This window comes from Pongo abelii, chromosome 9, assembly GCF_028885655.2.
Source record: "Pongo abelii isolate AG06213 chromosome 9, NHGRI_mPonAbe1-v2.0_pri, whole genome shotgun sequence".
Taxonomy (NCBI): Eukaryota; Metazoa; Chordata; class Mammalia; order Primates; family Hominidae; genus Pongo; species Pongo abelii.
Window position 1 is genome coordinate 7792162 of NC_071994.2, and position 16419 is coordinate 7808580.

Sequence of the window (16419 nt, forward strand, 5' to 3'; positions counted from 1 at the left end):
TCGCCTAGGCTGGAGTGCAGTGGCATGATATCGGCTCACTGCAAGCTCTGCCTCCTGGGTTCATGCCATTCTCCTGCCTCAGCCTCCCGAGTAGCTGGGACTACAGATGCCTACCACCATGCCCGGCTAATTTTTTTTTTTGTATTTTTAGTAGAGACGGGGTTTTCACCGTGTTAGCCAGGATGGGCCGACCTGATACTTTTAAAAGTTATAGTGCATATTATGCTGGGCACGGCAGCTCACACCTGTAGTCGTAACTACTCAGGAGGCTGAGGTGGGAGGATCATTTGCGACCAGCCTAGGCAACATAGGGAGACCCTGTCTCTACAACAGTAAAATCACAGTTAAGGATATCAGGGTGAGCTGGGGGCTCCATTTGGGGTTGGATTTGCTCCCTTCTCTAGAGCCAGGAAATGCTGGGCTTGGCCAGGCATCCAGGAGGTAGATGGTGCTAGCCTTTCTGTGTGTGCCACTGTGGGGTTGGGAAGGGCCCTCACTCATTCTGGGGAGCCTCAGTGCTGAGTCTGCACTAACCTGGGCTCTGACTTCCCTCCCCAGATGCTGAAGTTCCGAACAGTCCATGGGGGCCTGAGGCTCCTGGGAATCCGCCGAACCTCCACCGCCCCCGCTGCCTCCCCAAATGTCCGGCGCCTGGAGTATAAGCCCATCAAGAAAGTCATGGTGGCCAACAGAGGTGAGCACCAGTGGGGCTGGTGAGAAGAGCCTTGTGGCCAGCCCCAGCCTTGGTGTTCTCCCACTCACTGCCTCCAGGCCCTGGCTCCCCACTCCCCTTTCTGCTTCTCCTAGGACCTAGGAATCTAACTTCTCGTTTCTTTGCCCTCTAGGTGAGATTGCCATCCGTGTGTTCCGGGCCTGCACGGAGCTGGGCATCCGCACCGTAGCCATCTACTCTGAGCAGGACACGGGCCAGATGCACCGGCAGAAAGCAGATGAAGCCTATCTCATCGGCCGCGGCCTGGCCCCCGTGCAGGCCTACCTGCACATCCCAGACATCATCAAGGTGGCCAAGGTGAGCCCAGCAGCCTGGCTGGGCCTGGACAGCAGGGACCAGGGAGTCTTAGTTGCCGCGGGGGTCTCTTGAGGCTGGCGTGCTCAGCGCCTCTGTGCGTCGGTGGGTAAATGGATGCAGCTCAGCAGGTTAGGCAGGGGAAGAGGCTGGCCGAGGCCTTGGAAGGGACTGAAGGGTACCGTCCTCTCTCTGACCCGCACCCGCAGGAGAACAACGTAGATGCAGTGCACCCTGGCTACGGGTTCCTCTCTGAGCGAGCAGACTTCGCCCAGGCCTGCCAGGATGCAGGGGTCCGGTTTATTGGGCCAAGCCCAGAAGTGGTCCGCAAGATGGGAGACAAGGTGGAGGCCCGGGCCATCGCCATTGCTGCGGGTGAATATAACGGGCAAGCAAGGGGTGGCCCCACAGCCTGGAGAGGGTCCAGCAGGGAGGGGTGGCAGTGATTCCCGCCTGTTACAGAGATTCCCCCACACCTCTCTCCCAACAGGTGTTCCCGTTGTCCCTGGCACAGACGCCCCCATCACGTCCCTGCATGAGGCCCACGAGTTCTCCAACACCTACGGCTTCCCCATTATCTTCAAGGCGGCCTATGGGGGTGGAGGGCGTGGCATGAGGGTCGTGCACAGCTACGAAGTGAGTGAAGATGCCCAGGGCTGGGAGCGGAGCAGGGCAGCCTGCCATGGGGGCAGGGGCGGACCACTCAAGGGATCTGGAAAGTGGGTGGGGTTCATGGCAGGGGAGAGGTAGCACTGTGGGGTCTGATGTCTGCCTGGCCCCTGCCCGCCCTCGCAGGAGCTGGAGGAGAATTACACCCGGGCCTACTCAGAGGCTCTGGCCGCCTTTGGGAATGGGGCACTGTTCGTGGAGAAGTTCATCGAGAAGCCGCGCCACATCGAGGTGCAGATCTTAGGTGAGTGGTCCCAACGCCCCGCCTGGGGCAGCTGGAGGCGGGAGCTGAGAGGCCCAGTCCTGGTGGGGTCACAGCGGCTGGACTTGGGGACAGCCCTGGGGCCTGTCGGGTGCTTTTCCAGAGGACTCTGGAAAGTGGGCTCTAGGGGCCGAGCTGGCAGTTGGTCCTCACAGCCTTGGTGGTGCTGGTGTCTCTCCTGGCAGCCTCTGTACCGCTGGCAGCCGGCACTGACTGGCCACAGTGGTTATGTGGGGGTGACAGGGGCATTTAGGAGGCGTGTAGATTCCAGTAAAAGCTAAGCCCAGTTTACCTCCCTCCCCAGGGGACCAGTATGGGAACATCCTGCACCTGTACGAGCGAGACTGCTCCATCCAGCGGCGGCACCAGAAGGTGGTTGAGATTGCCCCCGCCGCCCACCTGGACCCGCAGCTTCGGACTCGGCTCACTGGCGACTCTGTGAAACTCGCTAAGCAGGTGAAGGGTGGGCTTCCCATGTTGGGACAGGAGCCTGTGCTCACAGGCCAGCAGGCCTCACAGTGGGGCGCTGGTGGGGGAAGGGAACCCTGAGTGACTGGGGATGGGGAAAAGAGGGTGAAGGACTCTCTTGGGGGCCAGAAGTGGGTCCGTGGCATCCTTTCCATGTGCAGTTGAGGCAACTGGCCCAGAGGCCAAGCTTAGAGTCCAGAATGGCTGGGAAGAGGGAGGGAAGGAGCCCCAGCTGTCTCCTCAGCCCTGCTGCTACACAGACCTGGCTTCTCTGTGGCACCAGCTCATCCCTGTCATCAGGAGAATGAGATTCCGTGGATTCTGTCAAGATTGAGGACCATTATGAAGGCAGTCCTCATGTGCTTCTGTCTCCTACATCATGTTTATTATGATCTGTTTCCTGCTCTGCACCCTCTGCCCATCTCTGCTCTTCTGGGAGCTCTGGTCGGGGGGTCCTGGGTTGTGGAGGAGGCTGAGGTGGCAAGCTATCTCCCCACAGCGACCTGCCCCAGGACTGGCCTGGAGAGCACCTGCTGTGGCCAGGCGTGCAGCGGGGTCCTGCCCCCTCTTCTTCCCCGGCCTACAGGCAGCGGAGGATGTGTCACCTCCCCAGGCTGAAGGCCGGGGTGCGCACTCTGCAGCAAGGCCTCAGCCACAGCTAATGTGAGCCATTGACCAGAGTTGCGCTGAAGTCAGGTCTTATTTACTGGCTTATACTGTTTCACATTCCATAACAGGTTTAAGGGAGGTGATTCAGTCTGGTTGGTTGTTTTGGTGAGACCAAAAGTGAAACTGGAATTAGGGCTGAAATTTGAGTTAGAGTCATTATCTGTCGGTACCTCTCAAATGAATTTATTTGGGTGGTGGTGGCCAGAGGTGACTGCGCAGTAGACTAGAAGGGGACTTTCTGAAAACACCTCCAAGCAGAAGCAGAGGCTGGGAGAGGCCTGGGTCTCTGGGTCTGAGTGGATGACACAGCCTTGGCAGGCAAGCCCAGGAGGCAGTAGGGCAAGGTGCCGAGCCTGGGGTGGGCGGGGGCTTCTGCCCATGTCTCGTCCCAGATGAGCTTTGTGCAGCCATCTGTGGCTCCGGGAACCCTGGAGCCCAGTGGACTACTTGGGGGATGTGTCCAGGCAGGAGCATGACCCGGGCCCTGGGGTCTGCCTGCCATCTGTAGGGGCAGGATTTGCCACAGGCCATTCTTTTACGGAACCAACCCAGTGGGTGGGACGGAATCCCTGTCCTGTGTCCAGTGAGTTCGCCCAGGCCCTGCCTGTGCTCCCCCTGCTCACGCGGCCGCCCCCACAGGTGGGCTACGAGAACGCAGGCACCGTGGAGTTCCTGGTGGACAGGCACGGCAAGCACTACTTCATCGAGGTCAACTCCCGCCTGCAGGTGGAGCACACGGTCACGGAGGAGATCACCGAGTGAGCGCAGGCGGGCGGGTGGGCGGGGCGGGTGGCGTGGCTTCTAGGATTTGCATAAAGTGCAGGCAAAGTGGCTCCTGGGGGCAGCCAGGGGCCCTGCTCACTCCCCACGTTGGTGGAGAGCAATGGGGATCCAGGTACTTAGTGTTTTAAAAGTCATTATTCTAAAAGCATTACATGGTTATTATAAAAATCAGCACAAAGGAGCAAATAAAAATGACTGACAGCCCTCCTCTCTGTCAGGACACTCCCGATTGCTCAGGCCCAGGTGCTCCCATCTGTCAGAGGAGGAAAGCAAGGCTCAGAGACATTTGGAGAGTTGCTCGGGGTCACACAGCTGGCGCTGGAACCCAGGCATCTCCGGTTGTCTTTGGTTTGCTCCTTTCCCGGTTTACCTGCTTTACTAGAGACATAGTTTGATGCAATAGAGATGTTTTATATAGAATTTTTATTCTACTTTTCAAATTTGATATTTGTTGAAGGTATTTCCCCAGGCCATAATTGTCTCTGAATACTTTTAGTGGCTGCGTACTATTCTGTCTTGTGTATATTTCTTAACTTACATAGTCCTCGATTGTTAGGCAATTAGGTTGTGTCTGGCTTTGGTGGTTATTAAGCGTGTCAGTTATTATCTGTGTGCCCGAATGTTTGGCTTCAGCTCTGAAGAGTTCTGAGGGTAAACCCTTCAACGGGATTATCTGATTGAAGGATAAGCAGCATCCCTCGGAACAGCCCTCTAGAGAGGTGGCACTAGCGTGCTCCCTGCAGGCACTGCGGATGACATTTTTAAAATCCGCCTGGTTTCTAAATGACAGTCCCGATGGCCCTCACCCTTTCAAGGTCTCTACTTTGAGCCATGTAATTTCTTGACGCTGGCTTTGGGCCAGCCCATCTCACTGTGGAGCATCCCTGACCCCAGTTCTGTCCCCAGCCCCGACCCCACCTGAGACTGAGGATGCTGTCGGGGTGGCTGCTGTGGCCCGCCGGGGTCATGGAGGCCCCTCCCTCCCCTTAGGAGAAGCTTACAGACAAGGCCAACACTTTGGCCGAGTGAGACTTTTCCCCTCAAGCTGCTGTGAACTCCTCGGTCTTGGGTCTGCCTAGAGCCTCCTATTAGGGATGGGAGTCTGTCTGCTCTGGAGCACGGGTTTTGTGTCAGACAGATTGGGGCTCAGGTGCTCTCAGGTCCCGAGCCACATGGAGCTTGGGTGAGCTCCAGCCTCTCTGACCCTCGAGCTCCTCCTCTGGCGGGAATGACAGGGCTCTCAGCGCACTGTCGTGGAGATGAAGCATGGGAGGAGCGCAGCCTGGCCCGTGGCACCGAGTGGGAGCTGTCATCTCTGCTGCGAAGTGGTCCAGCAGGCAGCAAGAACACGGGGAACTCCTGCCAGCATAGATTCCAGGCCGCCTTCACCACAAGCCTCAGTGGCAATACATGTAAAACCTTGAGTGGCTTTTTTTAAGACAGAGTCTTGCTCTGTCGCCCAGGCTGGAGCACAGTGGTGCGATCTTTGCTCACTGCAGCTTCCGCCTCCCGGGTTCAAGTGATTCTCCTGCCTCAGCCTCCCGAGTAGCTGGGATTATAGGCGTGCACCACCAGGCCTGGCTAATTTTTGTATTTTTAGTAGAGACAGGGTTTCACCATGTTGGCTAGGCTGGTCTCGAACTCCTGGTCTTGTGTGATTCACCCACTTTGGCCTCCCAAAGTGCTGGGATTGCAGGCATGAGCTGCTGTGCCTGGCCTGGGTTTTTTTTTTTTTTTTTTTTTTTTTTTTTTTTTTAAACAGCTGTTCCACTTGGACTTGTGACTGCCCTTAGGAGCAGTAAGGCTGAGCTTGGAAAACCCTGCAGAGGTGGAGAAGCTTGCACTCTCCAAGCATCTCTAGGGGGTTTTGGGCACAAGTCCAGCAGGAAAACAGGCCCCAGAAAGACAGGTCCTGACCCAGCACCCACTGTGCAACCCTCTCACAGCTGTGGTTGCCATTTCGAGGAGCCCAGCCTTCACAGCACCTGTTCTCTTGCACACTGCCCCCCTCACAGCCACCCACACAGCATAGCACATATGGCCCCAAGAATGTGCTATCCTGGCCCTCTGACCTAGAGATCTGCTGAGGCTTCAAATCTAGGCTTTACCAAGGGGGAGTTTAGGGGAGTGGGGAAAACAGACCTCAAGGAAGAAGGAGGCAGAGTACAGGGAGGAGCAGCTTAGGGCTGCGTGGACGGCATCATGAGTCAGGGGTGCAGGAGCAGGTGGTCCTGGTATTTCAGCGGGCCCTCTCCAGCTGCCAGGCACTGTGTAGTTTAGTCTGCTCATGGTGGGAGCAGGGCAGGGGCCGGTGGAGCCACTGGTTGGGAGGAGCTGGCTGTTCAGGCTGGCCTAGAGCCTATGGGCAGGAGTCGCACTGTGTATGGACGCCCCCCTGGCTGCGGTGCCCCTCGTCTATCGCCCGCCTCATGTTTCCCCCCTTCTCCCGTCCTTTCCCCCCTCCCCCCAACGCCCCACAGTGTAGACCTGGTCCATGCTCAGATCCACGTGGCTGAGGGCAGGAGCCTACCCGACCTGGGCCTGCGGCAGGAGAACATCCGCATCAACGGCTGTGCCATCCAGTGCCGGGTCACCACCGAGGACCCCGCGCGCAGCTTCCAGCCCGACACCGGCCGCATTGAGGTGGGTGGCGCTCGAGCAGAGGGAGATGCCAGCTCACCTGCACACAGGTTCTGCCCAGTGCCTGGGGCTGCAGCGCCAAGTTGCCACAGCCCGGCAGTTAGGGAGGACCCGCATGTGGGCTCTGAAGTGGACATAGAGTACACGGAGGCAGGCAGTGCCCAGAGGAGGGGTGGCGCCTCCCAGGGGAAGAGACTGCTGGGCGCCCAGGTCAGGAGGAAGCTGTGAGGGTGGGAGTGGGGAGCAGGCCGGCTTGGTGGAGCAAAACGCAGGGACCCGGACACAAAGCCAGCCCCTGACCCTCCAGCTCCCACAGAAGCCCCACGCCTTGCTGCCAACGGAGCCCAAGCTCCACCTCCCATCTGAGGAAGGGGCTGGCAAGGCAGGACCTGGGGGTGGAGGCGGCAAAGGACTGGGCCCAGAGGTCCCAATGGAGTCTGAGCCAAGCTCAGGGGCCCATCAAGGATGGGGGAGGGAGTTGGAGATGGCGGCACAGGAGGGAGACTGAGAGGCGGATTCGGGGCTGTGAGATGGCAGCCTTGGTAGGGGAGAGAACTGGTGTAGGGGCTCAGAGGCGGCCCAGGGCAGGCTCCCCAACACAGCAAGACTCGCGCCTTCTCCAGGAGGGCTCCCTGTACTTTCCCTCCTCTCAGCACCGGGACCCAGTTATTGGCCTCCGAAACCCATCTCCCCCGCCTCTGGTCCCAGCTGTGGGAAGGAGCCCTGTGGCCTGCTCAGTGCCTGTTCCCAGCCCTGCAGGTGCTGCCAGCACCGTGCCAGCTGTGCTAGGGACTTGCTCCCTATCCAGGGGCCTGAGCCCCAAAGGAGGCAAGACATTGATGGAGCTCCAGCTCTGCTCCAGAGTCCAAGGCTGAGGCCCCTGGGCTTGTGTCGGGGCGGTGAGGGGAGCAAACATGAGTTTGGGCCAGGCTCTGGGTTTCTGAGACAAGGGAGGCTGGGGAGGCTGGGGGTAGGGACCAGAGCTCTCTGGATTCTGGAAGCAGCAGAGCTTGTGGCTTCAGCAGGGAGCTGGCCGCCTGCATTCTGTTTCTAGAAGAGTCTGTAGGTGGGGGCAGCCCCAGGCTGAGTGCTGCCCGGCGGCCCCTGACTTCTCTGCCTCCCTCCATCCCCACTTCCAAGGCCTGGCTCTTCAGAGCCTGCCTCACCACAGAGTATTTTTAGCCGACAGTTTCTGCTCTCAGCTGAGTGTTCACTCTTAAATATTTTATTAAGTTCCTTTTATTGAACACAGGCCTCTGCCCCCGAGAAGCGGAAATTGGCAGTGGGTGTCCCGAGCCCCTCTGGGCGGTCCCCCCACTCCCCTTTTTCCTTACCTGGGCCTGACAGGTCCCCCACCTCCGGAGAGCCTTTCTCTTCGGGAGCTCAGGCGGCACGAGCCACCTGTGTGTGTGTGAGTGTCGGCGCCTCTGTCTCCTCCTCTCCGCTGCTCCTCCCATTGCCGTCTGGCCCTGGCCCTGGCCGTGGCCCTGTCCCGCTGCCCTGCTGCCCCGCTGCCCTCTCCTCGCCCTTGGTTTGCTTCCCTGATGGGTGTGGACCCCTGGGCAGGTACTCTCCTGCCTCTGGCACTTTCCCTTCATTTCCTCTCCCACTTCCTCCTCGTTGCCTCCTCTCCCTCCCATCCTCCCTTCTGGAAGGAAAGGAAAGGAAGGGAGCATGGGTGGATGTTGAGGCCTTCCCCACCACCCTGTTAAAAACAAAAACATCCCCTGGTCAGCCTCGCCTCTTGCCTCGCACATTGTCCTTTGGAGGCCCTGTCGCCGGCCTGTGTGTCCCCTCGCTGTCTGGGAGACTGTGGCGAGGCCCTTTAGCGGCTGGGTCAGCAGACCTCAATCCGTGTTGTGGAACGAACGCATGGACACGTGGATGAGTCTGAAAGGCCAGAGGGTTGCTCAGGCAGGTGCAGCAGGTCCATGTGAATAGAGGCAGGGCTGGCCCCGGTCTGCCCGGGCCCCTCTCCCGCTCTGCGGCAGGCATTCCCTTCCTCCTCTGCCCCCTCCCAGCTCCTCACAGGGAGCCAGTAGCAGTGACTGCGTGACATATAGAGAAGGGACGCACTCCTGGGTTTGGTGGCAGAAACAGAGCAAAACCTGACCAGCCAGAGCTGGGATTCACCTGCGGACACCCCACGCTCTGCTCTCAGCAGCTGCTGGGTGCACACCTGGCCAGCCTCGGGGTGGGTGGGGCACTTTTGACCGCAGTTTCTGGCGCAGGTCCTCACACCCCACCCTTCCCACAGGTGTTCCGGAGCGGAGAGGGCATGGGCATCCGCCTGGATAATGCTTCCGCTTTCCAAGGAGCTGTCATCTCACCCCACTATGACTCCCTGCTTGTGAAAGTCATTGCCCACGGCAAAGACCACCCCACAGCTGCCACCAAGATGAGCAGAGCCCTTGCGGAGTTCCGCGTCCGAGGTGTGAAGGTGAGAGCCTGCAGCCCCCGCCTGTCTTTGCTCCCGGCCCTTGGAAGGTCCCCTAGCCGTTCACTTCCCCACCAAGGGCCTGGCACATGGCCTCACCTCAGCCTTGCCCCCCTGACTGATGGGTCGAGGTCAGTGGCTCTCCTCGGCTGCAGCTGCACGCCAGACTCCAGCTGTTTTCAGAGTCTGCAGGCGCCTGGGCACCCCGCTGCCAGAGTCCCTGGGAGTGGCCTGGCCGGAGCTCTTCCTCACACGCCTCCTGTCTAGTCTTGTTCTGGGGAGACCCACACTGTGTCCTGCCCCCCTGGGGTGAGAATCACCTGGAATGTGTGTTAAATATCATCAGGCTTCCCTTCTGGAAATCCTGATCCCACAGGTTTGGGTAGAGGCGCCAGAACCTATGTTTTGAACATGTTCCCCAGATAATTCTTTTTTTTTTTTTTTTTTTGAAATGGAGTCTCGCTCTGTTGCCCAGGCTAGAATGCAGTGGCGTGATCTTGGCTCACTGCAACCTCTGCCTCCCAGGTTCAAGCGATTCTCCTGCCTCAGCCTCCCGAGTAGCTGGGACTACAGGCGCCCGCCACCATGCCTAGCTAATTTTTGTATTTTTAGTAGAGATGGGGTTTTATCACGTTGGCCAGGCTGGTCTCAAACTCCTGACCTCAGGTGTTCCACCCGCCTCGACCTCCCAAAATGCTGAGATTACAGGTGTGAGCCACCGTGCCTGGCCTCCCAGATAATTCTTAATTTCTGGAAAATGTGGATCCCCACCCCGGGCAAGAGCCCAAGTCGTGTAGATGCGGTCACTTTGCACAGAGTCAGGCCCCCACCAGCCCCCTGCTCTCCTCACCTGGCCTGGTGCACACAGTGTCGGGTGCTTCAGGAGCAGCCGAGGGTGGGGGCGCAGCCAGAGACATGAGCAGGAGGCTTAGGAGGCAAGCGGCCCTGCCCTTGGAGGGCTGGCAGCTCGGCTTGTCTTTGCGTGGCCTTGGGGGGTGCCCTGCCTGGCATGAGGACTCTAAATGGGTATTTAGGATCTAAAGAGCCCTTTGCTGGGCTCTGTTACTGTTGTCTGTAGCTAGAGAGGAATCCATAGCCAGGAAATTCCGCCTCGGCCTTTGAAGTCAGCATGTGTCCCATGGGTGCCACCCTCAGAACGGCAAGAAGAGCCGGAGGACAGGGGCTTTGGCCCTCAGCCCCTGCGGGAATTACCACCCCATCTTCTTCTTGGGGGTCCCCACAGGGCGGGCTGTGCTGGGCACTGGCATCGGCCCCTCTGCCTTGGCCTCGTGTCCTCCTTGCAGCTTCTTCCAGCCCTGCCTGTCGTCGAGGCGCAGTTGCTTGGGGGATGGGGGGGCACGTGGGCCGTGCTGTCCCCTCAGGGTCCTGCGGTCACCCCTCACGTGTCCACATGGCTGCTTGGTCGCAAGAGCCCCTGGTGGCTTCTGGGCCCATGCCTGTGTGTGTGGCCAGCCTGTCTCCCACCTTAAGAGGGAACAGTGCACTTCCTAGAGGCCAGGGGGTGTCACTCTTCCGTGGCGAGCCTCTCAGCCTCCCTGTTGGGGGTCCCTGTCGTGCACATAGGCAGAGGTGTGTCGCGACATCAGCTGTCGACATCACGCGCTCTCCCTGCACCTTGCTGCGGCTCCTGGTGTCCTGGCGGGGATGTCCTGCGGCTGCTTCGGTGTTGAGGGGATGCGCGGCCATGCACAGGGGTGACCCAGGCCATCCCCCTCGCCTCCCCCTGCCCGTTGCTCTGTGGTCCTGGCTGGCTCCCGGGGTTGTGCCCAGTTCCTCTGCTCCCTCCTCCCCCTCAGCAGCTCCCTGCGTGCCAAGCTGGTCCCTGGGCCATAGAACCTTGTGCCTGCACTGCACCCTGGAGGGCCTGGAAAGATCTTCCTCTTTAGACCGTCCCCCGCCCCCCAGGTGGAGAAAGGGGCACTAGAGCCTGTGACCACGGGGCCAGCAGCAGGATAAGTGTCTCTGGTGTCTGGGGGTGCCAAGTCCTCCCCAAATGTGCACCGAGACCAGGCCGCTGGCTCTAGCCGCCCCGAGCCTCATGCTAGCGCCCAGCGTGGCAGCCCTGGCCCTCCTGTCCCTTTGCCGTCTGTGCTCACCCACCCTGTCCCGCGTCCCTGCCCACTCCTCCATGGTGTTCGCTCCCCACACCTTTGTGTCGAGGACCTTGCTCCCATTTCTCTAAACCAGGCTCTTGAAGCCCACCTCTAGCTGCATGTTCTGGGGCTGGGAGGGCAGGCACACGTGTGAGAGCCAGGTCCATGCACACATGAACACACGTATGCCTTAGAGCGCCTGCCTCACCTCGGCTGCCTGGCGGCAGCGCCTTGCCCCTCACACAGAAAACACCAGGGAGTCTGTGTGGCGTGTTTGCCGTGGCCTGGGGTGCCAGGGCCGCCTTCTGAGTTTTCATACAGCACCTGGGGGAGCTTGACCCTCTGCAGGGCTGAGGGCCACGTCTGCGCATGCCCCCCAGCCAGTGCCTAGAAGCAGATAGTTCAGGAGGCTGCAGGGGCTGGGCCAGGGGTCCCAGCAGAAAAAGCAGGGCTCGTGCCCATCCGGCTGCCTCCCTGCAGCAAGGGAGGGTGAAGGCCACCTTCCCAGGAAGGCCCAGAGCACATCTGAGCTGGGAGCTGCCGTCCTGCTCGGACCACAGTTCTGACAGGAACGTTCCAAAGGATCGCGGGCTGATGGCAGAGTAGTGGGGTTCCCTGCCCTTCCAGTCCCTTTGGGATGGCGTTTTACCAGTCCACAAGATGCCCTGGGAGGTGCAGACACAGCTGTCAGCACCTGGAGCCATGAGGACTTTTCACTGTACGCTTAGCCCAGGTCCCTTCTCCCAGAGGGCTGTACCATCCCCCACCTCCTCCTGTTGCTTACTCCAGTTCTGTGTCTGCCCCGCAGACCCTGAAGCGCCATTAGGAAGGTGCTCACACGTGATCCCCAGGCTTTACACTGGATACGGCGTCCTGTCGCCACCTGGCAGGAAGGGGTGTTCTTTGCACTTACAGGCGAGGGGAGGCCGCCTGCCCAAGCCCATGCTCCTGCAGGTCAGAAGACACCAGGCACAGCCCTTGGCCGTGGCCCTGGGCCGCCCCTGTGGACAGGAAGCCAGGAGGCCCCAGGCTGCTCTGGCTGCCCCCACTGGGCCTGGTAGCCCTGCCCTTGTCTGTGTGCCACCAGCGGCCCGTGTCCCGTCCTCTCGTCTCGGGGGACCTAGCCAGACAACACCAGAGACTAGCACTGAGGTGTCCCCAACAATTTTATTATAAATAAAAACAAGACTCCCAATGGGTGGCTGCAGCCCCTGCCTTGGTGGCTGTGAGCACCTGTTGGAGGGGCCTGCCCCTTACCCTAGTCTGGAGGCCAGAACCAAGGAAAGGGCTCCCTGCCCCGCCAAGTACACAGGGGAGCCTGAGGTACCGAGAATAAAAACCAGGGAGGGACTCCCAGGCCAGGCGGCCGCCCCGGGCCCTCTGCCCCACGCGGCTCGTCCCTTGGAGCACACAGGAAGCTGCCCGTCCATCACACCACACTCTCTTCCAGCCGCTCGGTGCTGCCTCCTACTCCCCGGCACCCCACCCCGAGCAGCCCCCCATGCACAGAGTGGCTCCGTCGGGCCCAGGCTCCTCCCAGGCGCCTGGCATAACCGTAGCACCCGGCGTCTCCCAGGTCCAGGGAGCAGCTGCGCTGCGGCCGGGGCGGGGGGCTCCGCGGCGGGTGGGCCTTGGGTGTGGGGCTGGGGCCTCCATTGGTCTGGGACTGGACGTGGCTGAGCTTGAGGGGGAGGCGGCCATTCCCGGCCCCCCGGCCCCGAACCAGCAAGGCCACAGTGAAGACCAGTAAGGCAGCCACCAGCACACCCCCCACGGCCACGGTCAGGGTCCCGCCCAGCACGTGGGCCTGCAGGGCGTGGCACAGGGGCGAGGCTGGCAGCGTGGAGAAATGGGCACAGCCCAGCAGCCTGGTGGCCGTGAGGTCAGAGGGCCCAGCGGCCGGTGACAAGGCCAGCAGGCAGAGGTCATAGTCAGTGCCAGGGACCAGGTGCTTCAGCAGGAAGTGGTGGCTGGAGGCTGGGACGATCCTGCAGGCAAGGGCAGATGGTCAGAGCCCGGGGCTGGGGTCTAGCCCCATCCTCACCTCCCCGCTCCCGTGCTCCCAGCTCCAAACAGCCCTCCCCCTGGGGCCACTTGTGCTCTTGGGTTCACTCAGGAAGGCGAACGGGCTGGAGAGTGTGGCCAGGAGATAGGTGTGTGCACTGGCACAGGACCCAGGCAAGCGAGGGGGATGGGGTGGGGGGATGGCACCAGCAGAGGCAGAAATAACACGCGGGCGCGGGCCATGTGCTTCAGACAGACCCAACCGCCACCTGCTGCTGGGGAGGCCTGCACAGCTCAGTGACACCTGGGACATCTCATGGGGTGGGGTCCTCCTGCCGCCCCTTGAGCTCCAGCCCCCTCAGGCAGCCAGGCCAGGCCACTGCTCCTCCAAGAGTCCAGCAGGCATGGTCGGGGAGTGGGTGTCAGCCCCAGAGAGAGGAGGGGTGGAAGCAAAGCCTTGTGGGGAGCAGAGGGTAGAGGAAGGGCGCCGGGAGTGCAGCTGGGTGTGGGGCGCGCATCCTCACCGGTAGATGAGGGTCTCATCCTCGCTGCTGTTGTACTGGATTTGGAACATCCACACTGGGTCGGCTGGCCGCCCGGGACCCCAGCTCACCAGCCCTGAGGTGGCGGTCACCTCTGTCACCTGCACAGCTGGCTCAGACTCCAGCGTCCCCTCACCCTCGGCAGCGGTGCGAGCCGAGGCGGCGATGTCCGAGGGCCCGGGGCGGCCCCCCTCGGCACTGGTGTTCCCACCATGGGGCAAGGCCAGCACCCGCAGTTCTACTCGGGCCGTGGCCTCACCAGCAGGGTTGGTGGCGATGCAGGTGTAGCCCCCAGCGTCCCCAGCGCCGGTCACCCCAATCTCTAAGGTCCCGTTGGGGAAAGCCCGGGCTCGGGAGGAGTTGCCAACCAACCGGTCGTCAGGACCGACCCAGTGCATGGTAGGCGCGGGGTCACCCAGGGCCCGGCACCGCAGCGTGGCCCGCTGACCTTCCAGCACCCAGAGGCGCTGCGTGTGGCGGGCAATGAGGGGCGGCTCACAGGAGAACTCGCCCTCGGGCACTGCCCAGAAGTAGCGGCCAGCCAGGCCAGGCGGGGAGGCGCAGGTCTCCAGGTCGTCCGGCCGTGCCAGCCGCCGCAGCCACAGCAGCTCACAGTTGCAGTGCAGGGGGTTCCCGCTGAAGCTCAGCACCAGGGGGGCGGGAGAGGCCTCTGCATCACGCCCACGAGAGAAAAGCGGGTCCGGAGCCAGCGTGGCCAGGCGGTTGGAGGTGAGGTCCAGGCGGGAGAGCTGACCGAGCTGGGCGAAGGCGCCTGGGGGCAGTGCGTCAATGAGGTTATGGTCCAGGTTGAGGGTGTGCAGGGCAGGCATGGCGCCGATGCCGGCCCAGGGCACCTGCCGGAGGTTGTTGTAGGACAGGTCCAGGTCCTCCAGGCTCTCTAGAAAGTCGTCGAAGGCCCCCGGCGCGATGCGGCCCAGCTGGTTGCCGCTGAGGATGAGGTGCTGCAGGTTGACGGGGCCCCGAAGGCTGCCGGTGCCCAGCTCCACCAGCCTGTTGCCGTCAAGGTGGAGGGAACGCAGGCTCTCGAGGTCCCCAAAGGCGCGGGCCCCAATGCGGGTGATAGCATTGCGAGACAGTGTCAGGTCCACCAGCCCCGTCATGTTGCGGAAGTCAGGGGGCCCCAGGGCCTGGATGAAGTTATCAGCCAGCCGCAGCTCCACTGTGCGCCGGTCCACGTTGGGAGGCACAAACAGCAGGCCTCGGTGGGCACAGAGGGTGCTGAGCGACTCGGACAGGTTCTGGCAGACGCAGGGCAGCGGGCAGGCGGCCGCTCCACTGGCCAGCAGCAGCAGCAGGAGCGGCGGGGCCATGGTGAGCGCCCTGTAGGAAAGGGCCACAGCCCAGGCACAGGTGGGGCTGGCGCAGGTGCCCACTTGAGCCCAGGACAGTCCCAGAAGCCAGCTTCTGTGAGCCTGGCCCGGGGAGGGGCTGGGTGAGAGGCCCAAGAGGGCCGCCAGAGATGAGGGACGGCTGGGGCCTGCAGGGCCAGGCCCCCCAGAGCAAAGGTCACATTTCCCAAGCAGTTAAGGGGGAGTCCAGGCGCTGGGGACAAGGTGAGGCATGAGGCAGGAAGCGGAGGAGGACCGAGAGCAGGGAGGGTCCCGGAACTTCCTTTCCCAGGCGTCCCCAGGAATCGCCAGCCCCCTCCCCCCTCCGCGCCATACCCTCCCCCGCCAGAGAAGGCGCCCCCCGAACCTCCCGTGGAGTCCGTGGCCCCTCCCTGGCCGGCCCCCGCGCTGCGCCCGGCGGCCCCCTCACCTGGTGTCCGTCGCTCAGGGGGCGCGGGCCGGCCTCCCTGCGAGCCCGGCCGGCCCCCGCCGACTCCTGGCCGCTCTCCCGCGGGGGCGAGGCCCGGGGATGACCGGCCGCCCGCCGCCCACCCTCGGGCCCATGGCGCTCGGGCCCGCGGCCCCGGCTCGCTCGGTTCCCGGCACCTTTTCCCGGCGCGGTTCGCGGTGGCGGCGGCGACAGGCGAGCGGGTGCGCGCCGGCGGGCGCGCGCGCCGCGGACACGCACGTGGAGGGCGGACGGGGAGGGGCGCGCGGGGATCCACCCGGGCCCAGGTCGGCTCCTGAGGTCACGGGGACACGCTGCCGCTGCAGCGCCCACGGGTGGCGCCAAGTCACACCCGAGGCCCGGGCCGGCGCGGGCCCGCCGCGCTGTCCCCCAGCGCTGCCGCAGCGCACTCACCCTGGCACAGGCGCGCGCGCCCCCGGCCACCCTGGCGCCCCGGCATCCTGCACCGCACGGGCGCCCGCCGCCGCGGCGCGAACCTCACTCTGCAGACAGCCAGACAAAGCGCCTGCTCGCGGGCCCCTTCACCATCTCCCGGAGACGGGCGTCTTTGTCACATGTCGCTGGGCACCCTCCCCAACACACCCACACATGCCCACACACCCACACGTCCCTGCACCCACGGGCAGGGCCGAGCGCAAACCCGCACTGTTGCTGGGACCCTTGCGTTCACAGACACACGCTGAAGGTCATAACCGTTCTGCATCACCGAGTCACGTGGAGGGTCCCCAACCGGCACGGGGTTCGGCCATGGGGGGGCTGGGGCGGCGCCCCTGGCAGGGCTGCTGAGGGGTGGGGCCGAGAGGGCTCGGCCTCCGGGCAGACGCCCCGCCCCCGCCGCCCCGCCCTGTCCCCGCTGCCTCTCCCTCCCTCCCCAGCTGCCTCGCCCGCCCCGCCGGCCAGGCGTTCCGGAGCCAACCGGCCTCCGCCTCGGGCCGGATTGGTCTGCGCGGCGCGGCTTCCCAACCGCCGGGGGCACGCAGTGGGAA

General features: G+C 62.6%; 2 protein-coding genes across 9 annotated transcripts in view; one reads left to right on the forward strand and one right to left on the reverse strand.

Moving 5' to 3' along the window:
- PC (pyruvate carboxylase) overlaps positions 1-16419 on the forward strand; it is a 112008-nt gene that overhangs the window by 87833 nt on the left and 7756 nt on the right. For all 7 annotated transcript variants that reach the window (XM_063728059.1, XM_024255592.3, XM_054525562.2 and 4 more), the window contains 9 exons: positions 559-694; positions 846-1030; positions 1237-1402; positions 1518-1663; positions 1823-1940; positions 2263-2414; positions 3735-3853; positions 6359-6521; positions 8776-8958. In XM_063728059.1, coding sequence (XP_063584129.1) covers positions 559-694; positions 846-1030; positions 1237-1402; positions 1518-1663; positions 1823-1940; positions 2263-2414; positions 3735-3853; positions 6359-6521; positions 8776-8958 — 1368 coding nt within the window. The remainder of the gene's footprint in view (positions 1-558; positions 695-845; positions 1031-1236; positions 1403-1517; positions 1664-1822; positions 1941-2262; positions 2415-3734; positions 3854-6358; positions 6522-8775; positions 8959-16419) is intronic.
- On the reverse strand, positions 12218-16236 carry LRFN4 (leucine rich repeat and fibronectin type III domain containing 4). 2 transcript variants are annotated; one of them, XM_002821456.5, is made up of 3 exons: positions 15395-16236; positions 13598-14956; positions 12218-13057 (listed from the first exon to the last, which is right to left on the reverse strand). In XM_002821456.5, the coding sequence occupies exons 2-3, from the start codon at positions 14944-14946 to the stop codon at positions 12499-12501; spliced, it is 1908 nt and encodes a 635-aa protein (XP_002821502.1). In that variant the 5' UTR covers positions 14947-14956; positions 15395-16236; the 3' UTR covers positions 12218-12498. The 2 variants fall into 2 exon arrangements, with proteins under 2 accessions (XP_002821502.1, XP_063584131.1); XM_063728061.1 differs by having other exon boundaries at positions 13598-15178.